This window comes from Rana temporaria, chromosome 13, assembly GCF_905171775.1.
Source record: "Rana temporaria chromosome 13, aRanTem1.1, whole genome shotgun sequence".
Classification (NCBI taxonomy): domain Eukaryota; kingdom Metazoa; phylum Chordata; class Amphibia; order Anura; family Ranidae; genus Rana; species Rana temporaria.
Window position 1 is genome coordinate 42,603,161 of NC_053501.1, and position 22,234 is coordinate 42,625,394.

General features: G+C 44.9%; 1 protein-coding gene across 13 annotated transcripts in view; it reads right to left on the reverse strand.

Annotated features, from left to right (window-relative positions):
- RALGAPA1 (Ral GTPase activating protein catalytic subunit alpha 1) overlaps window positions 1–22,234 on the reverse strand; it is a 290,205-nt gene that overhangs the window by 183,205 nt on the left and 84,766 nt on the right. For all 13 annotated transcript variants that reach the window (XM_040333074.1, XM_040333068.1, XM_040333064.1 and 10 more), the window contains exons 11-16: window positions 21,863–22,063; window positions 19,644–19,775; window positions 19,397–19,545; window positions 10,384–10,513; window positions 7,678–7,915; window positions 6,752–6,913 (exon numbers count right to left, since the gene is read on the reverse strand). In XM_040333074.1, coding sequence (XP_040189008.1) covers window positions 6,752–6,913; window positions 7,678–7,915; window positions 10,384–10,513; window positions 19,397–19,545; window positions 19,644–19,775; window positions 21,863–22,063 — 1,012 coding nt within the window. The remainder of the gene's footprint in view (window positions 1–6,751; window positions 6,914–7,677; window positions 7,916–10,383; window positions 10,514–19,396; window positions 19,546–19,643; window positions 19,776–21,862; window positions 22,064–22,234) is intronic.

The window sequence follows — 22,234 nt, forward strand, 5'->3', positions numbered from 1 at the left end:
TCTGAAATCTTCATAATATAATCAATATGAGCAGAACATTTTACAGAACATATATAGACATCCTATGCACTCAACTACACCTAACAAATTAGTTCTGTTGTACTAGTAAACAATAAAAGAAAGGAAATAGGAAGCGCTGCAAATGGCAGCCAACCGGTTTCCAACCTTTTCTGTGCAGCCTAAAGAGAATCTGTCATAATGAAAATGTGTTTAGCCAATGAGAACTTTCCTATTGCTGACCAGGCAATAAAACACAATGTCCACTTATCTTAGAACCCAGTGCCCCCCGATTTAAAAAATACTCAGTGAAAGACAAAGAAGAAAAAAAACGGAGAGAAAAAAATGCAAGGTTCTGGCTATTTTATGTAGGCATAGGTGGCGTTCACTGGGTTGAGATTTGAGGATCTCAGAAATCACAAGACAACACCCCAGTACAGTGCAAGCACAAATTATCAGATGACTCAGGATCCTCGGCTTACCCAGATTCCAATGAGGTCTAGTGACATTACACTCACCTATGCTATACTGCTATATATGGGTGTAAGGCAATCTCCTATGAGGGTGGTCTACAAACTGCGATCCTGTTGCTGCTTTTACCCAGCTCTTGGGGCACGATATCTTCAACTGACACCAACAAAGGGGCAAAAACCTCCCCCGCTGACCGCAATGAAGCGGCCCAATTCCTCCCAAAGACACCAATAATGGGGCAAAATTCCTCCCAATGACACCAAAGATGGGGCATTGTATTTTTCTTCTGACATCTGAATGTTTTCTACTCTCAATAGCCTTAGTCTGGCCCACCAAAAGTCCTAATGAAAAATAATTCTGATAAGACAAGTGGGACTTTAAAGGCACTACTAAAAAACAATGAAATATCTGAACATGGTCATGAATACTGGAGAATCAAGTTATACAACAATGTCCTATACCCAATAGTATTGCTTTTTATTTTTTGGTAGTGCCTTTAAAGTCTCACCCTCAGGGGTCCTTTTCCACCAAAAGTCCTAAGGACAGCAAATTGGCCCATTGTTTAGAAAGTTCGGAGACCCCTGTCCTATGAGAAGGCCCAGTGATAGCCCTCTTTCCTAGACTAGCACGCAGAAGCTGGCTGTAAGGTAAGATTCTGTGAGAAAGCCCAGTAACAATTCTCTTTCCTAGGCTAGCCTGCCAAAGCCAGGTGTAAAGTATTTTTTTCTTTCGGTATCGTTTATGCCTTTCACTGAGCATTATTTTAATTAGTGGGTGGGTGCTTCTGGATAAGGGACTTTGATTTTTAATGCAAGGACCACTTTAAGATGTTGCTAGCTCCCGGGGTACATTATCTAGTGAGTCACTGACCCAGAACAAGTACGAAGGTCAGAAGATCTGACCTAATGATGGAGTAAGGCCAGGGGGTCAGCATGAAACACTGGACTGCTGTCCACGGTGACAAAGTCTTATTTTCTAACTTGCACTAGAGATCTAGAATCCAGCTGGCTGCTGTAAGACACTAAACACCTTTTTTTCATAAGCCTCACAGCATCTTCTTGTGTTGGAAAAATACAAACCTAGGTAGATCATTGATGAAAGCTGTGGGTATTGCCTGGAAAGGTGTTAAACATAAAAATGTTCTGTTTGCAATGCATAACTTTTCCACGGATCCCATAATTGGTCAACAGCTCAACCAGGTTTGTTCAGAATTTGTGTAGTACACAAACAATCACTAAAATATCTGTGAAAAATTCTTCTTTATGAAAGTGATGAACCAGGTTTAATAAAACTAGACTTGGTGTGAGATTCTTCATAGTAATAAAAACAGAACTGGATTTTAAAATGTGTAATCATCTGTCTATGGCTAATTTATACCTAAGTAATGGTGACATCAAACACAACTTTAAGAAAAGTATCAAAATTAAATGTCCATGCTATGTGTCGCCATTCTGTCTGTCTTTCTGAAAATGTATGGATACCACTGAAAGATAAATACACTATAGCCAAAAGAATGTGGGCATCCCTCCAAATACTGAGTTCAGGTGTTTTCAGTGACGGGTACTACTAATGCTAAGCATGCAAGGGATTTTAGACAACTGCACTCTTCCAGCCTTGAAGCAACAGTTTGGGGGAGACCATTTTCTGTTCCAACATGGCTGTACCCCTCTGCACAAAGCTAGGTCCATTAAGGCTGGATTCACACCTATTGCATTTTGTGTGCTTTTTGCATTTTGCAGATTTTCACTACAGAACATGATCCATAGGAAACCATGTTAAATGGACTGCAGTGAAAATCTGCAAAATGCACTAAAACTGCATAGGTGTGAATCCAACCTTAAACATGGCTTTTCAATGGAGCAACTTGAGTGGCCTGCACAGTACTCTGGCCTCAACCCTACTAATCACATTGGGATGGAACTGGAAGACTCATTGGGAGCCAGGTCTTCTTGTCCAACATCATACACTTAATCTCACAAAAGCTCTTTTGGCTGAATTGCACAAATTCCCAAACACATACTCTAAAATCTTGTAGAAAGCCTTCCTAAGCACTATTTAACAAACCTATTACAGCCATTCCCTGCTAGTAATAATAAAATGGGAAACTCATGGAAATGTTTCAAGGTTTAGCAACCTTATATAACACTATCACAACCCCTTGATCACCAAGCCTAATTATTATCTATCTAAACAGCTGGAGACTCCCAAGCTCACACCCCTTCCTATACTCTCCCTATATCCTCCCCTTTTTATTCGATTCTCTCCTTTAGGCTGCATTCACACCTTAGCGCAGCGTTTCGTACGCGATTTGCCGTGACAAATTGCGGCGTTTTGTACCACGATTTGCCACGACAAAACGCGTCGTTTTTTAACCTTGTTTTCGCTGGAGGGGTGATTTACACATTGTCGGCTATGCCGAACGCCGAAGCCGCCTGAAAAAAAGGGTCAGGGACTTGATTTGAGCTTCAGGCGTACGGCGTTTCGGCGTGGAGATGTAAACCATCTCCATAGAGAACAATGTTAAATCACCCCTCCAGCGTATTTTAGGCTGCAATAGCGTCGGGCTTCAGGCGTTAAAACGCCTAGGTGTGAATGGAGCCTTACCCTTACCCCTTTTCCCTTTCCTGACCTCACTTCTCTCACTTTTGCCTTATATTTTTACTCCACCACCCACCCAACACAATTTTACCATATACCCAATTCTCGATTCACTCAAATACACACCTAAACCTCACAATACAAATCACAGAGCCTCAGTGAAACCTCAAACCCATTAGTTTTAGACTATTATGCAGTCCAATGCCCATTCTATACCCTGGTGAAGTTTAGTGCTGGTTTCCCCTTCATTTCTCCCTCCCTTAAAGTCTAATTCCTTGAATCAACATACAACCTAGTGTATGCATACGTGTAACACCTAGTGTATGCATACGTGTAACACTGTTCTTACAATTACCTGGAATCAATTGTTATATTGTTTATAATACATGGTCTATATGCTTAAAAACGAATACAACAACCAAAAAAACAACAACACTTCCCCAAAAAACTGGTAGCTGTTCTAGTAGCAAAGGTTGAGCTGACTCCAATATTGGTGCCAATGGTTTTGGAATGGAACATTCAACAAGCACATAGAGGTGTGATGAGAGGGTGAGCACAGACATTTGATCATATCGTGTATTTTCTATTCCTGAACAGAGGAAAGTACCTCAACTTGGAACAACCTTGTTAATTTGTAAAATGGTATCACCCAACAGGTGCGTGACACATATAAGAGGCTTATTTGAAAAAAAAAAGAGTAAAGGTAATTAAGTGAAGGCAGCCAGTCAGATTCTAGTCAAAGTGTAAGTTTGGCATTACAGAAGATGATTTGTACATCACAAAAGCAGCCTCAGCACTTGTAAGCATCAAAATGGTGACAATGGCCAGCAGTCACTGGTCAGCGCGCTCACATGACTGTGTTCACTATCTAAACCCTCTCCTGCGCCTTCCTCTTCCAAAACAGCACCTCAGAAGAAAGAGGAAATTCTCACTGGTCAGCATGGTCACGTGGCCGTGCTGACCAATAACCACTCGCCACTACTATGAGCATTATAATGCTTACAGGCTCTGGGGCTGCTAGGGCAGTGTATGGTGCATGAATCCACTTCTGTAAAAGAAAAATTTGCCCTTTAAACTTCTACGGTATATGTTTGTTGCTTTGATAAACAATGGCATCCAGCAGGAAAGAGTGTTGAACAAACAGCAGGATCTGACAGCATAAATAGTCAGTACAGGCATACCCCACTTTTAAGTACACAATGGGACCAGAGCATGTATGTAAAATGAAAATGTACTTAAAGTGAAACAATACCTTTTTTCACTTCTAGGGTGTAGTGGGGGGTCAGGGGCTGTAGTTGAGGTCCCAGGGGCTGTAGTGGGGGTGTCAGGGGCACATTGGAACAGGGGGGGCTATGCTCTCAGAGCTTCAGCTCCTTCTACTGTGGCTGCAAAATGTCTGTACAGTACTTGTAAGGCACTTTACTTACACTCGTGGGTATGTCCTTACTCGCGAGTGTATGTAAAGTGAGTGTACTTGAAGCGGGTTATGCCTGTACACAATACTTAAAGGGGTTGTAAAGGTAAAAAAAAAAAAAATTCCCTAAATAGCTTCCTTTACCTTAGTGCAGTCCTCCTTCACTTACCTCATCCTTCGATTTTGCTTTTAAATGTCCTTATTTCTTCTGAGAAATCCTCACTTCCTGTTCTTCTGTCTGTAACTACACACAGTAATGCAAGGCTTTCTTCCTGGTGTGGAGAAAGCCTCTTGAGGGGGGAGGGGGCGAGCAGGAGGGTCAGGACGCTATCTACTTTGCAGATAGAGAAAGGAGCTGTGTGTTAGTGAGCATCCTGACACTCCTGCTCGCCCCTCCCCCCTCAAGAGGCTTTCTCCACACCAGGGAGAAAGCGTTGCATTACTGTGTGTAGTTACAGACAGAAGAACAGGAAGTGAGGATTTTTTCAGAAGAAATAAGGACATTTAAAAGCAAAATCGAAGGATGAGGTAAGTGAAGCTATTAAAGGAAAAAAATGTTTTACATTTACAACCCCTTTAACCTTCATATTTGTCCAACATGTGCTACTTGGAGAACACAAAAATGTACGGTAGATGTACACCCAAACTGAATGGGATTTAGATTGCTAAAGCACTATCGGTTAACTATTAGGTCTTGCTGTTTGTTTAGTATTTTTACCCTCAAAGGCATTAAAGATCACTGAATTTCTTAGCAACCTTTCTGAACACACTGCTTAGTGAGTAGTCTACATAGATAAAGCACTAAGGTTTTCCCACTTTTGGTCTTTCCCACTGTGTATTATATGTGTTTTCATGAACAGTTGCAAGAACTTCTATATTAGGTTTGCTATGCCAACACACAGCAAGAGACAGTGAGAAGCACACCATTATGATTTGACGGAAGGCAATTGTGGATGAAGACAGCACAATCTATTTCCTTGTAGTGTCCATCACATAAAGTGGAGGGCATATGGTGAGAGCTGCTCTCCACATAGCATCTTTACAGTTTTAGCCATCATCTGTGCTTGCCAAGCATTGGTCCAGATACAGCCATCGATAATGAACACAGCTATAAAAAAAGTCGGCCATAGACAGTTTGAATCTTCACTGGTTCAGCAGGAACAAGCTTAGAAACGAACCATGTATTGGCAAGCTGATCATACCCAAGTTGATTAAATCAACCATCTTGGGTACAACCAGCCTGTCTGATTTTTTAATGCGGATATCGTTGTGTTCTCCTGGCCGGGACGGCTCCCCCCCCACCAGAAGGACCCAATAGCTCCATGTGAGCGATTCCCCCCATCAACATCCACTATGCTGATGGGGGAGTCAAGTGATTTTCTTTCCTGCCACCCGTGGTTGTAGGAAAGAAAATCTCTCCATTAAGGCTGGCTTAAGCAAACCCTTCATTTGTTAGAAGCTATGAAGTTAACACAATAGGTTCTAAATCTATATACCATGGAAATTGTCTACTGTTGACTATAAAGGGGCTCCACTAGAACGGTAAACCTATAATTAGGCTATGATGGAAACAGCCATTACACAATCTATGTATCAAATGCTAGATCTGGAAAGGTAAGAATACAAATATTGCATGCAAAATGGTTAGGCTGTCATTTTAGGGTACATCCCACAGTTGTCGGTACTCTTCCTTTTGTACATGTATGTACAATCTTCCACTATGTAATGTTGTACTATGTCTGATTTTTGATTATACACCAATAAATTTGGCAATAGCCTTTTAACTTTACTATCTCAAAGTCCCTGAGGGGTTTGCCTTTTGCTGACATTTTGCATGCAATATTTGTATTCTTTCCATAATTAGGATGTTGGAAGTTTTTGCTTTTATTCCACCTGGCTCTGCTCCTTTATTAGATATGGAAAGGTAAACCCAATCTAAAGAACAGAGTCACTGCTCTGGACAAGTATGTATTATGTGAGTCAGCTGCTCCCATCAGGGGCCACTCAGATTGGTGCTTCACTTGTCTAGCCCATACCGGCTACAGAGCTCTAGGGCCAAGTCATCCTAATGTGTTTTTATTTGTTAAATGGTGATATACACCGGTTTTTAAAAATGCAGGCAAACAGTTATGAACTGTACATATATATTATAGCAATATTTTCAACATCTAAATTAGCATTTCAGTATAAAATAGTAAATCGGGCACCAAAGGAGGGAATGGATTGACATGAGCAATGGAGTCATGAAACAAAGTTGTGCAAGTGCCATACCAATGGTTTTCTGCCGCACAATGCTTCTTGCTTTCTCAGTGCCGGGTGATCCTGTGGTGGTGGCACTGCGCTGGCGCATGGGTGCCTGTCCAGGCTGCTCTCTACTCCACCCTCGAGAAAAAGACTTGTCCACAGATCCCTTCTGAAATTCATGGCTGCCTCCTAGAAGGAAAAAAAAACATGCACACACACACAAAAAAAGAAGAAGAAAAAAGCAGGATGAGCACAGTAAACAAAGCAAGCATTAATATTAACAAGCTTTTCTAATACACCAACAGTGCTTTTTATTTCCCTTAAAGCTCAAATCCAGGCAAACTGCAAACACAAGGAGGACATTTATATATAGGAGGATGCCTAAAACCTGGACTTGTATCTTAGTGCAGACTTCTTCACAAAAGCAGAAAATTACATTTCTGGGCGGCGTTCTGAACACCAATTGTGTATGGAATGCCTCCAGAAGCCATACTGCATTGACTTTATAGAAAATGACAGCGGCTGCAGTTTGAAAAGGAAAGGTACATTTAAAAAATGTTACATTATGGCTTGTATAGCAATGGTATATTCTATATTTTTCACTTTTTTTTCCCACAAAAGTGAAGTTACCCTTTGAAGGTAAACTATTACTGCTAGAAACTAACCTATAGATTAGTGGTCAGTGCTCTAAAGAGAGCCTGGTGAATGATATTGCAGTATAAAATTAGCATGCAATAACATATATAGAGCTTAAAGCACAAACCTATAAGTTAAGTAAATTATTTCATATAGAGCAGGGTGCAAAAAGTGGCACAATACACTGCAGCCCATTACATAGAAGTTCTTGGTATTTTAGGTTTGTTACACTAATAACAATTGATGATACTAATTGGATGTTATGAATAATGCACATTGCTTGTTTGCATTCTGCTGGTAATGTGTACATAGTCAACCTTTGCCCTTGTGTTTCTTCTGCTTTTGCTCGCTCAACTTTTCCAGTGGCAGCTCATTCAGATCAAGATGGTAGACATTCTTGGCCAAAACTTTTGTCAACGTTTCCATGGTGTGAGCCCATTCTGTGGCTTGCTCCTCCCAGTGAGTCAGAGTCGACATTACTGCCAGTAAATCATCCCATAACTCCCGAGAAACACTAACATGAAGACTTGACTTGATCCAGGCCACAATCAATGTCTGATGGAAAATTATAAAAAAAAAAATGTTAATATGAAGCCTGTTTTAAAGGGGTTGTAAAAAAAAAAAAAAAAAAAGTTTTGCTGAAATGACTGTTTACAGGGTATAGAGACATAATAGTTAGCTGAATCCTTTTAAAAACTATTAAAAATAGATACAAATCAATCATTCAATGTACCTGTAGTTACTAGTTTCATTTTTGCATGTTGTTTCCTGCCTCTCTGCCTTACAGAGCCACAGAGCCATAGAGCAGTGATGGTTTGGAAAACGAAACTAGAAACTAGACACACAGTAATCACACCGCCTTGATTAGTGACCACAGAGAGAAAGCTCCCAGTACTGTGGTCATCAGGAAACAGACAACCAGGAAGTGTGGAGATCAGAGAAGAATTACAGCAACTTGAGAGCAAAAACTAACAATGAGGACATGAAAACAGCACTGCATTAAGGTAAAGGAAGCTATTAAGAGAAAAAAAATCCTTTACAAAGCCTTCAAGAGAACCAAATAAACAGTTTACTAAGCTCATGAAAGTTAATTATTTTTGTTGTGCCAGTGTAAAAAACTGAAATCAAGCACAGATGAAATTAGTCTAGAATACCTTTAAGCCACAATCTTACTTTTAATAATAATCACATTTTAAAAAAATAATATTTTTCACTTAAAATTACAGTGGAGAGACATTTTATGCATACAAACAATATTCTATCCCAATTTACTTTAGCAAGGTCTTCATAAGGCTCGGTTTTGAGGAAGGAAGACAATGTACCCATGTTAGGAATATTAGACAATGAATTCCAGGTATGGATATTTTATACATAGTTACATCGATCCACCTTGGACCAATGTAAATATGTATATACAATACCTGACAGATGCCCTGTAAGCTGTATATTACTGAAGTAGACGCCACTATTCCAGTAACCGCCACTTGCTTTCAGGTCCTATGCCGAGTGGCTGCCCTGAACACAGGAGGTCGGCCGCTTGGCACGGGTGACATTTAGAGAATGCTTTGCGTTTTAGGGATGAATGCAAAGCGTTTTCCAATTAGACAAGGTGGAGTGGCAGGACGATGACGTAAAGATTCATTTTACATAACACCCACAGCTCAGATTTTATTGGGGACCACAATTGCTTTGTGCACAGGGACCCCTGGTGGATTTGTAGATCGTTCTTCTTTAAACACTTAGGGCCAGATTCTCGTAGAAGACCATATCTTTGTTCGGGCGTAGCGTATCCTATTTACGCTACGCCTCCGCAACTTAGACGGGCAAGTGCAGTTTTCTCAAAGCACTTGCTCTGTAAGTTGAGGCGGTGTAGCGTAAATAGGCCGGCGTAAGCGCGCCAAATTCAAATGTGGAACAGGGAGAAGAACCGATATACCAACATAGGAACTTTCCGACGCGCTTTGATACAATTTGGGACATGTAGCTTTGTACACTGGGTTTAGCCCCAACTTCACTTTGCTTATTCTGAATAGATGTTATGTTGACTCCTTCCCTGGATGGCGTGCCTCGTATGCAGATGTTAGTGTAATGGCCACCTCCTCTTGGGGTTCATCCACCCGTAAACTAGATGTGATGGAGCTGCCTTCAATAAATGCACAAGCGAGTTGGGTTCATACATTACTTTATTGATTTTAAATGGTCATGGAGAGAGCTGTAGTTCATTTATTCCTTATCTTAACATGATCTGTGCCTTGAATGGTGTTGTTTTTCTATTTTTTTTTTAAAATAACAAACACGTTATACTTACCTCCTCTGTGCAAGAGTTTTGCACAGAGTGGCCCCGATCATCCTCTTCTGGGGTCCTCCAGCTGCGCTCCTGGCTTCTCCCCCGCATCGAGTGCCTCCCTCGCAGACCCGCCTTTAAAGGGGACGCTCGTGCGGGCGCGCTTCCGAGTGCTGCTGCTGTGTCCATTGATACAGACAGCAGGACTCAGCCCCTAGCCCGTGTCATTGGAATTGATTGACAGCAGTGGGAGCCAATGGCTGCACTGCGATCAATCTATCCAATGAGGACCTGAGACAGCGGCTGGAGCTGCTGGGCTGGTCCCCGATGGAACCATTGGGTTCAGATAAGTAAAAGGATGACTTTGGTGGACAGCTGCACTACAGACGTTTTTTTTTTCCACCTTAATGCGTAGAATGTATTAAGGTGAAAAACCTTGAGGGTTTACAACCCCTTTAAAGTGGATGTAAACCCTTACAGACCACTTTTACCTACAGGTAAGCCTAGATTAAGGCTTACCTGTAGGTGCAAGAAATTTCTCCTAAACCTACACGGTTTAGGAAATATTTCCAAAAAAGACGGGCACCGATGTATACGGCACATGCGCCATAGACAACGGTGCAGGCACACTGTGGAAACCTTTAGAAACGGCGAGCGTGCCGTTTCTAAAGGCGATCGTGCCGTGACTGGAAAAATAAATGAAAAGCTCAGTAAAGTCCTTTTGCTCAGTAATACGTGCCTGAAACAAAGGTCCTGCCAGACGTCCAGCCAATATCTGATTTTTCCTGCCTTGGTACTGTTGTAGAACCTGTGGTGGAATCTTAAGCACGGACTCCGTGACCCTCAGCATGACCAGTAATAGCTGCATCCTGAAACAAAACAAAAAAAGTCAGGCACTAATGAATTTATGGGAAAACGCCACTGAATATTTTAAAATGCAATACTTTTCATGAGAAATATTCTAACTTTCCTTTGCTCAAGCCTTATGAGAATGGCATGGCAGGGTACAAAGCAGAGCCATCACAGCAGACTTTACAAGTTTAATAATACAAACCAGGAATATTGGGAGGGCACTGCTAGCACAGAACTTCATACAACAGCGAACCTACCCACTGCCATAAAAAAATTACAAAATAACTATGTCCAGAAGTCTGTAAAAAATAACAGCAACGCTGACTTGCATAAAGTAAAGGTTAGAAAAACAAGGGGGGAGGGTGAGAATGAGAGGGAGAACGAGAGGGAGAATGAGAGGGAGAACGAGAGAGAGAGAGAGAGGACGAGAGAGAGGACGAGAGAGAGGATGAGAGAGAGGGAGAGAGAGAGAGGATGAGAGAGGACGAGAGAGAGGGAGAGAGAGAGAGGACGAGAGAGAGGGGGGAGAGAGGATGAGAGAGAGTGCGCGCGAGAGTGCGCGCGAGAGAGCGAGAGTGCGCGCGAGAGAGCGAGAGAGAGAGAGGGGGAGAGAGAGAGGGAGAGAGGGGAAGAGAGAGAGAGAGAGAGAGAGAGAGAGAGAGAGAGGGAGAGAGGGGGAGAGAGAGAGAGAGAGGGGGAGAGAGAGAGAGGGAGGGGGGAGAGAGAGGGGGGGAGAGAGAGGGGGGGAGAGAGAGGGGGGGAGAGAGAGATAGGGGGAGAGGGAGAGAGAGAGAGAGAGAGAGAGAGAGAGAGAGAGAGGGAGAGGGAGAGGGAGAGAGGGAGAGGGAGAGAGAGAGAGAGAGAGCTGAACCGGCTGAGATTCGAACCATGTATGGGCAAGGCTGAATGTACCCAAGTTGATCAAACAGCTATGGCTGGCCTAAATCACAGATTAATACTACTACTTTAGAAATGGAGTTATAAACCTACCGTATAGTCCCTTGTTTAATCGATTGCCGACTGCCCACCGTAGTTTTATGGCGGCAGGTCGGCTCGGCTGCGCAAAATTACGTAATATAGCGCGATTTTGCATTGCGGCCACTAGGGGCGCGCACGCCCCCTGCAAACACACAGCTCCTGGTTCTTTTAGGGGGAGAAATGACTGATTGCATGTTCATACAATGTATGAACAGCGATCTGTCATTTCTCCTTAGTGAGTCCCACCCCCCCCCTTCAGTTAGAACACAATGAGGGAACATAATTAACCCCTTGATCACCCCCCTAGTGTTAACCCCTTCCCTGCCAGTGACGTTGACAATCAACGCATTTTTATAGCATTGATCACTATAAAAATGCCAATGGTCCCAAAAATGTGTCAAAAGTGTCCGCCATAAGGTTGCAGTACCGATAAAAATCGCAGATCGCCGCCATTACTAGTAAAAAAAAAAAAAAACATTAATAAAAATGCTATAAAACTATCCCCTATTTTGTAGACGCTATAACTTTTGCGCAAACCGATCAATAAACGCTTATTGCGATTTTTTTTACGAAAAAAGGGATTTTTATTAACAGCTTACCTGAAAGATCCTTTTCTTGTAGTACATCACGGGACACAGAGCAGCATAGCCATTACATATGGGTTATATAGTGTACCTTCAGGTGATGGACACTGGCACTCTCCGACAGGAAGTTCCCTCCCTATATAACCCCCACCCATAGTGGGAGTACCTCAGTTTTGTAGCAAGCAATATGCCTCCCAAAATTCCCCATAAGAGGGGTGGGAGCTCTGTGTCCCGTGATGTACTACAAGAAAAGGATTTTTCAGGTAAGCTGTTAATAAAAATCCCTTTTTCTTTATCGTACATCACGGGACACAGAGCAGCATAGCCATTACATATGGGATGTCCTCAAGCAATGCTCCATGAGGGGAGGGAGACAACCAGAAAAAAACCAAACAGGAGGTGCCACCGGACAAGAGGAGATTAAACTGCGGCCCGGAGTACCGCCTGCCCAAAAGCTGAATCAGCGTTCCTCCTAACGTCCATTTGATAAAATTTTGCAAATGTGTGGACAGATGACCAGGTTGCTGCCCTGCAGACCTGGGCCATAGAGACCTGGTGATACGCTGCCCAAGAGGCACTCATAGCTCTAGTGGAATGAGCCTTAACCGATAAGGGTGGACTCTTCCCCTTCAGGCCATAGGCCTGTATAATAGTCTGCCTAATCCACTTAGAAATAGTGGCTTTAGACGCTGCCTGGCCCTTCTTGGGCCCTTCCGGCAGAATGAATAAGACGTCCGTCTTACGAATCTGGGCTGTAGCTTCCAAGTAAATCTTTACAGCTCTAACCACATCCAAGGAATGTAGTAACCTCTCTTCCTTAGAAGAAGGTTTTGGAAAAAATGATGGAAGAATCACATCTTGATTAAGGTGAAAATTCGATACCACCTTAGGCAGGAAGGACGGAAGCGGACGCAAAACGACCCTGTCCCTATGCAGTAATAAATAAGGTGCCTTACATGACAAGGCTGCCAACTCCGACACTCTTCTGGCGGATGCCATGGCTACCAGAAACACTAGTTTCCTAGTCAAAAGGACCAAAGGGATCGCGGACAAGGGCTCAAAGGGCTGCCTTTGCAAGGCCGATAGAACCAAATTTAGATCCCAAGGATACAGGGGAGCTTTAATCGGGGGATTCACCAGAATAACACCTTGTAAAAAGGATTTCATTAAAGAATGGGCAGCCAAAGGTCTCTGGAAGAAGACCGACAAGGCAGACACCTGCCCCTTGATTGTGCTGACCGCCAAACCTTTTCCCACTCCCAACTGTAAAAACTCCAGGATTCTCCCAATGGTATATTTGCGGGGATCCCATTTCCTGGTTTCACACCAGGTAATATAGGCCTTCCACACCCTATAGTATATTAACCTGGAAACTGGTTTTCTTGCGCTTATAAGGGTGGAAACGACCTGCCCTGAAAGGCCTCTGTTTCTGAGAATCAGGGACTCAGCCGCCAGGCCGTTAAATTTAGGGCCTGTAAGGCAGGATGGTAGAATGGCCCTTGTGAGAGGAGGTCCGGACGTAGAGGGAGGACCCAAGGCTCCTCTACCGTCATCCTCTTTATCAAGGAGTACCAAGGTCTTCGGGGCCACGCTGGGGCCACTAGAATCGCTGGCTTGCGTTCCCTTTGAATTCTGTGAAGACGGGGTAGCATCCGTATTGGAGGGAAGGCATAGATTAGCGCAAACTGATGCCAAGGGCACACCAAGGCATCCGTCCCGCAGGCCAATGGATCCCTTGTTCGAGAGACAAACTTTGCTACTTTGAGTGAGTACCCCACTTCCGGCAGATGTCCTGGAACACTTCGGGATGGAGGGACCACTCCCCTGGGGACATCTGTTGGCGGCTGAGGAAGTCCGCTTGCCAATTGTCCACCCCGGGGATAAAGATAGCTGAGATGCAGGGGACATGGGCTTCTGCCCATGAAAAGATCCGATCTACCTCCCTCTGGGCTGCCTGACTCCTGGTGCCTCCCTGGTGGTTTATATAAGCTACGGCAGTGGCATTGTCGGATTGTACCCTTACTGGGGAGCCCTGCAGAATCTCCGTCCAGCCCAAAAGAGCCAACCGAGCTGCTCGGATCTCTAAGACATTTATGGGTAGGGCTGATTCTGCCCTTGACCATTTCCCCTGTAGGGTTAAATCATCTAGGACTGCACCCCAGCCCGATAGGCTGGCATCCGTGGTTACTATCCTCCATGAGGGGGGACTGAACGATCTTCCTTTCAGAAGATTTTTTGTGACTAGCCACCAACACAGACTCTGCCTTACCGCATAGGGAAGAGAGAAGGGAAGATCCAAGGCCTGGAGTCTTTTGTCCCAGGCCGTGAGAATTGCTCTCTGTAGCCTCCGAGAATGGATCTGGGCATAGGGCACTGCCTCGAAGGTGGCCACTAGCTTTCCCAACAGGCGCATGCAGAGGCGTATAGATGGCCTTGTGCTGCTTAGGACTATCTGGATTAACTCCCTTATCGAGTCCACTCTGGACTGGGGCAGGAAGATCCGTTGTCGTCTTGTATCTAAAATCAGACCTAGATACTCCAACCTTCTTGTGGGCTGTAAGGCCGATTTGTCCCGGTTTAGAACCCAACCCAGGGACTCTAGGCAGTTTACTACTAGCAACACTGCCCGATTTAAGCCGGCCGCTGAGTGGTCGACTACCAGAATGCCCTGTTCCCTTAGGATGGCTAACACGGGGGCCAGGATTTTCGTTAAAACCCGAGGGGCCGTGGCTAGTCCGAACGGAAGAGCCACGAACTGATAATGCCGATAGTTTAGGGCAAAACGCAGAAACCTGTAATGGCCTGGGAAAATCGGAACGTGCAGGTACGCGTCCTTTATATCGATGGAGGCCAAGAACTCCCTTCCTTGAAGGGCGGCCACCACCGAACGAATGGACTCCATTCGAAAGGACCGGACTCTTAAAAAGCGGTTTAATGACTTTAGGTCCAGTATAGGCCTGACGTCGCCGTTTGGCTTCGGGACAATGAAGAGGTTTGAGTAAAACCCTTGTCCCTGCTCCCCTGCTGGTACTTCCATAATTACTCCTTGAGATAGGAGTCGCTCTAGGGCGGACAGAAGTGATGCCTGCTTTTGAGGGTCGCCTGGAAGTCTTGACGCTTGAAAGTGAGGAGGGGGGAACTCCCGAAACTCCAGCTTGTACCCCTGAGTCACTGAGGACAGAACCCATTGGTCGGTAACTTTGGCCCCCCACAACTCCGAGAAGAACCGGAGTCTTCCCCCCACCCGAGAGAGTGGGGGCGCCCCTTCACAAGGCTGCCTTAGGGGCAGCCTTAACCGGCTTACGGTTCCACGGTCTCTTGTTCCCTGCAGCTTGCCCCTGTGGCCTGTTTGCAGCTGCGCGTCCAGGAGGCCGTCGATACTGCCTAGAGAATGAGGGCCCTGGAACTGGAGAGGTTGGACGCTTAAAAGAGGGACCCCGGAACCTTTTCTTAACCGGCAAGAGGGTGCTCTTACCACTAGAGATCTTTTGAATATATTTGTCAAGATCTTCTCCAAACAATCTCTCTCCTTGAAAGGAGAATCCTGTAAGGAGCTTTTTGCAGGGGGTTTCTGCAGACCAGTTTTTTAACCAAAGTAGTCTTCTCATGTGAACCAAAAACAGGGATAGGCGGGACGCCTGTTGGATTGAATCCTTGATAGCGTCTACCGCGAAAAATAAAGCTCTAGGTAGGTCGGCCAAGTCCTGAGCCTGTTGAGCCGGGAGGTCCTTTAGGGCCTGTTTTGCCTGGTCCTTTAAAGCCTGGCAGACGCCAATGGCAGCTACGGCTGGCTGGACCACTGCCCCCGCTGTGGCAAAGGATGCCTTCAGTAAGGTCTCAAGCCTTTTATCCACAGGATCTTTGAACATGTGAATATTGTCCACTGGACACGTTAAAGCTTTATTGACACATGATATGGCTGCGTCAACAGTGGGGACAGCCCATTTTTTCGAAAACTCCTCCTCTAAAGGGTACATAACTGCGAACCTTTTAGGAGGCAAAAAAATCCTGTCTGGCTTAACCCAGTCCTGAAATATCAGGTCCTTTAACAAAGGATGAACCGGGAACACCAGGTTGGCTTGGGGCGCCTTTAGGGAGCCCAATGAGGACACAGCGGAAGCCAGAGGCTGAGGCAAAGGCATTTTAAAAGCTGACCGCACCATATCCGTTAAGGACTGAACCCACAGTTTTTCTGTGTGAGAAGCTGAAAAAGGTTCTTCTATAGTAGAATCCTCAGAACCTAAATGGTCCAGGTGATCCTCGGCCTGGTCTCCTGTATCTTCCAATTCCTCAGTGGAAAGGACATCTTCCTCAGGAGATTCAAACCTGGGAGACGGGGACCTAGCCCGCTTCTTCCCGGATAAAGAGGCCGTAATAAAAGCGGCCATCCTTTTTTCAAATCCACCCAAGGTGGAGGCTAACATCTCTTCCGTGACATAGGAAGGAGTTGGTTGAATAGGGCCAGCCGTAGCACCTAGCAACCCCGATGGCTCACCCAGGGCAGCAACCTCCGGATCCTCCGGGGAGGTAGGGGCAGCTGGATTTTGGGAAATATCCTCCGAGCCCGATGGGGAACCCTTTGGCTTTTTAACACCTTTAGCATTTTTAGCGTTCCCTGCACCCTTAGGAGCCATAATAAACAAATCTGAGATACTCCGCTAATATACAACTAACTGTAATAGCTGGAGAAAAACACACATTTAAATAAATGAGGAAAAAAATTAGGCTAGGGTAATGTTAGACAGAAACTAAACTTCCCAAAACCTAACAAGAGATAACAATATTGTGCCCCAAGGGCTTAATCACATCCTAATATTGCTTCCCTTAATGCTGGGCTAGGAGAGCACCTAATAATAAAAGTACTCTGACTGCTACTTAGTACACCGGCTTTCTAGAGAAAATATGAGCTTAAACAGCTCTTTAGTAAGGTGTGTACAAAAAAACGGCCACTAGGTGTCACTGTGTCAGCATAACATAGGCAAACCTATCCTGCTCAGCTCAGCATCGCTGCTCCGTGTCCCTTCACAGCCTTCAGCAGACTGACAGGCTAAATAGAGTTTTCCCCTCTGATGTACAGAGGGGAGGGGACTCCCCGGGCGTCCCCCGCCCCCTCCACGCAGCGTTGGCGCGCCCGCCGTCTATAACAGTGCGCGCGCACGCGCTCCCGACGCCGCTCTGAAGGAAGCAGGAAGCCATGTGGGGAGAGGAGCCCAGGAGCTGCTGGAAGACACACACAGACACCAGGAAGTAAGTACTTTAAACCTGACATGCCCCTTTTACATCTCATGGAGCAAAACACCTTGTAGCAGCAGCAGCAGTCTATTAGCCCAGCCAGAGGAACAGTATACCTGGGTGTCTGAGCCATCCAGTCATGCAGACTTTGTGGTTTCTCTTTTAGCCCATGCACAGAGGCATAAAAAAGGCTTTTACCCCAGAGTCCCCTGTGGGGGGCCCACTGACAAACCAAGTTCCGTAGGCCCCCCGCTTACCTTTCCACGCCGCAGGGTATTGCTCATGCAAGAGGCCCAATCTTCCCCCTTCACCGTGGGTATGGTCATAGACCTTCAGGGACCGGGGTCCAAGTCAGGAACACCACACACCTGGACCTATACAGCACTACTGGCAGCAGGTATCCATAGGTTAAAAAACCCAGTCCTGGAACCCAGAGTCCAGCCCTCCAAGGAGAGGCATTATAGGCAAAACCCCATCCACGAATTGGGGCCCGGGTACCGTCCACTTTGGCTATGAAGCACCTTGGACGGATCCGGTCGGCTGGCCCTGGTCCCAAGGACAAACTGCAGGCACAACCTTCAACGTGCACCAACACCTAAGACACTGGCGAAAAAACTGAGGTACTCCCACTATGGGTGGGGGTTATATAGGGAGGGAACTTCCTGTCGGAGAGTGCCAGTGTCCATCACCTGAAGGTACACTATATAACCCATATGTAATGGCTATGCTGCTCTGTGTCCCGTGATGTACGATAAAGAAAATATGTAGAAGAATATGTATCGGCCTAAACTTTTTTTTATATAATTTTGGGGGATATTTATTACAGCAAAAGGTAAAAAATATTCAATTTTTTTTCAAAATTGTCACTCTATTTTTGTTTATAGCGCAAAAAATAAAAACCGCAGAGTGATCAAATACCACCAAAAGAAAACTCTATTTATGTGAAAAAAAGAACGCCAATTTTGTTTGGGAGCCACATCGCACAATTGTCAGTTAAAGCGACGCAGTGCGAATTGCAAAAAGTGGCACGGTCATTGACCAGCAAAATGGTCCGGGGTTGAAGTACTTATTTTAGGAAACAAATGAAGTATTTATACATTTCTGAACATTTTTAAAATATCATTGGATGATGTAGATCTATGCAGTTAGTAACACTAATAACCCTTACTATCATAACTTTCTCTTGACACAATATATTCTATCCAGGGAAAAATATTGGCAGTATAAAATTGAGCTGCTGACTAAGACCCCTTTTACACTGAGGAGTTTTTCAGGCGGTACAGCGCTAAAAATAGCGCTGCTATACCGCCTGAAAAACTCCTTCACTGCCTACTCAATGTGAAAGCCCAAGGGCTTTCACACTGAGGCTGGAAGGAGAGAAAAAAAAACAACTGTCAGCGGCATTTTTGGAGCAGTGAGAGGGGTGGCATGTATACCGCTCCTTCCCATTGAAAACAATGGGAAACTACAGCAATACCGCCCGCAATGCGCCTCGGTATTACCGATTCCCACGGCAAACCCGGCGGTATAGCGCCGCTATTTTTAGCGGCGATATACCGCCATCGCGGCTCCCGCAGTAATGTGAAAGGGGCCCAAGGCTGTGTTCACACTGCTGTGCAGAGCGGCTCACAGCAGGGGGTCCGGTGTGTCCCTGTTCACCGTTTCAGGTCCGCATTCGGTCCGAATTTTTAGCTGAATTCAGACCTGAAAACGGACCAGAAGAAACACAGGACTCTTCTGCAAACCGCTCCACAGCCACCCTGGAGCTGAGTGAACTGGCTCCATTGAGAGCAGATCACCGTCTCCTGGCGGACAAATTAAATCCGCATCCAATTCGCACCAGTGTGAACCCAGGCCCAACACTCACCAAGCACCATAATATCCATACAGAAGACCATTTACCCCATAATATCCAGATATTAGGGGTCCTTTCACACTGATGCGCTTTGGATGGATTCCCATTGACTGCACTAAAGATGCAGCATGCAGGACTTTTCAAAGTGCAGGGATCCTGCAGTGCATAGTTACATAGGAAATAATTTTCATGCACTTTTGCAGTTTTTATAGGTGCATATCTGAAAATCTGAACAACAAAATCCTTCTTACCATGTCTTCTTATCCATGGAGACTTGAACTACCATGTAGCGATAAATATTAAGAACTCTTTTACACATGTCCGTGTGATCATTTAACATCATCTTATTTTCATTTGCAGGCTCCAACAAAATGATATTTGCAGCATTAACAATGAACACCTATAAGGGGGAAAAGGAAAACAGATTACCGATATTCAATGCCAATTACACTGTAGGAAAATCTGAGACGGAAGTAAAGATACAATCTATATACCAACCTGATAAATAGCCTGAGCCCCAGCCTTTACTTTTCTGTCAAAGATATCTGCCTCTGAGAGCTTACTGGCTTCCTGATGACACTTAGACCAGCTGGACGTTCTCGCATGTCCTGAGGGAACTGCTAAACCGTCCTAAAGATGACACACACAGAGCCGATTTCATGATCCAAAATGGCATAAATAACATACAATAAACAGAAAAAAATAAATATTAAGATTCCTCTACTTAGCCCTATAAAAAAATAAGACGAAAGTTCACCTTTTCACGAAAAATAAAAAAGGTAAACTAACACCCTACACCCTTCTACCCTGGTCCCTGCTGCACTTAAAGTGGAGTTCCACCCAAAAATTCAACTTCCACTTTTTGGATTTCTCCCCCCCTCCGGTGTCGCATTTGGCACCTTTCAGGGGGGAGCAGATACCTGTGTAATACAGGTATTTGCACCCACTTCCTGGCATAGATCACCGGGGTGATCACGGTGATCTACATCATGTCCGGCGCCTACACTGTCCTCCCCCGCTGTCTTCTGGGAAACACACAGGTCACAGTGAGGACGCGCAGCGCGACTCGCACAGTATGGAACCGGGAACTGAAGCCGCAGGGTTCCTGATTCTCTCATCGAAGGATGGTGGCAGGGGCAGCTGAGAGCCGAGCGATTGATCGGCTGCTGACATCGTGGGCGCCCTGGACAGGCAAGTGTCCATTTATTAAAAGTCAGCAGCTGCAGTATTTGTAGCTACTGGCTTTAAATATTTTTATTTAAGGCGGCCCTGCGCTTTAAAATATTACTAAACCCAGAACCCTGCATTCACTATATCTGGTCTCTCACAGTACACACAAAATGCAATTATTTTAATAAATATAAACTTCTAAATAACTTATCAGCAGTGTCAAGTAGTCTTGTGACTTCTATCAGTGTCTGGCTAAAGCTTGTAGGAGGAGTTTTTATTCTACTCTGACTGTCCTATGAGGCTGTAGGGCCGCTGACCCTCTGTCTGGACAGTTCTGATTGGCCCTGTGCTGATCACATGCACCCTCCCAAGAAAAACAAACTATCTAGCAATATACACCATACTGAGCATGTGCAGAGTGACTCCAAAGGCTCTGTCTTATCATGAGATAGATTGTGGACAGTGGAAGGGGAGGATCAGAGAAAACGGGATCAGATAAAATTCTTACACGATGTGCAGGATAAACCCCTTAAGTTCCACAGCGAGTATAACAAGCATGCTTTATGGCATATACAGATTTTACTGTTGTGGGTTTAGTAACACTAACTGCCCACGCAGCTGGCACAGCAATACAGGGATTTGAAAGCTCCACTCTTCTTCCCCATCTTTCCAGAGCTTGCAAAAGCCGCTCAGTGTGTCAAACTGTCAGGCAACGTAACTGCTCGCAGGGTGAAGACCAGCTGTCAAAACTCAGTGGCGATGTCTGCGGTGGGTGGGACAGAGCAACTATCAAAACACCAGCCAATGATTGGTCTGCTTGAGGGGGCAGAGCCACAGAAACTAGCAGTCCGCCCAGTCACATCCCATTGGCTGGTGTTTGATAGCTGCTCAGTCCTGCCCACCCCAGACATCGCCACTGAGTTTTGACAGCTGGTCTTCTCCCTGGAAGTGGTTACACACAATGAGCAGGCCTTGCAAGCCTTGCCATCTGCTGGATGTGAAGCCTTTCAGAACAGCCCAGGGGGGGTATCATTTTTAGGACACGGTCTGTACCACCTCCATGGGCGGTACAGACTGGTGGTCTCTGAGTCCTGTCCTGCCCACTACAACAGGCAGGAATGGAAGTACACCCCTGCTTGCTGTAGATAGAATGGGACGTGCCAGGACTAGACTGGCGGCTGACGGGATCGGAGGAATAGCAGCCACTGGTCTTACAAACAAGAAATCACTGGGTAGCAATTTAAAAATGACTGGGCTATTTCCAGGAAACTACTGATCTAACAAGATGGATGGCATATTTGGTGAAGGTAGGAAATGAGCAAAAAGAACATGTGAAAAAGGTTTTGCCCGGAGTTCTCCTTTAAAAAAAAAACAAAAAAAATATACAAGTAGAACAAAAAAGGTCTACAATGTCTACTGACTTATGGACAAAAAGCTAAAGCCGGCAAACTACTGCCTGGTATGGAGAGCATAATCTGAGTGAGAAGATCCAATTTTCTCAGTCCTTCTGCAGACAACATATACCCCCCTATACATTAGTCTCTTACCTCTTCCTTCTCCTTTCCCTTTTCACAGGGTGCAGGGGAATCTTCTTGGTGCTCAACAGATATTACAATCCCCTCATCTGATTCAGAAGGCCTCTCTGGTTCTTGCATAAACAGAGGCTTCTCTTTCTGCTTTATCCACTGCTCATAAACCTTTAGCACCTTACGCATGGCTGCTGCCTCACACACTGGCAGCAAGAAGGACTGGCAGAAAAAAAGAATAAAATTATCAATATCAAGTTTATATCTAAAGTACTGTATGACAATGTTTTGTAAAACATTCCGACAAGGATTAACTCAATTACAATTTTCTGATCTGTATTACAAAATGTTGACTGCTGTAGACAGGGACTGCGTTTTTTTAGGTGGATTTCT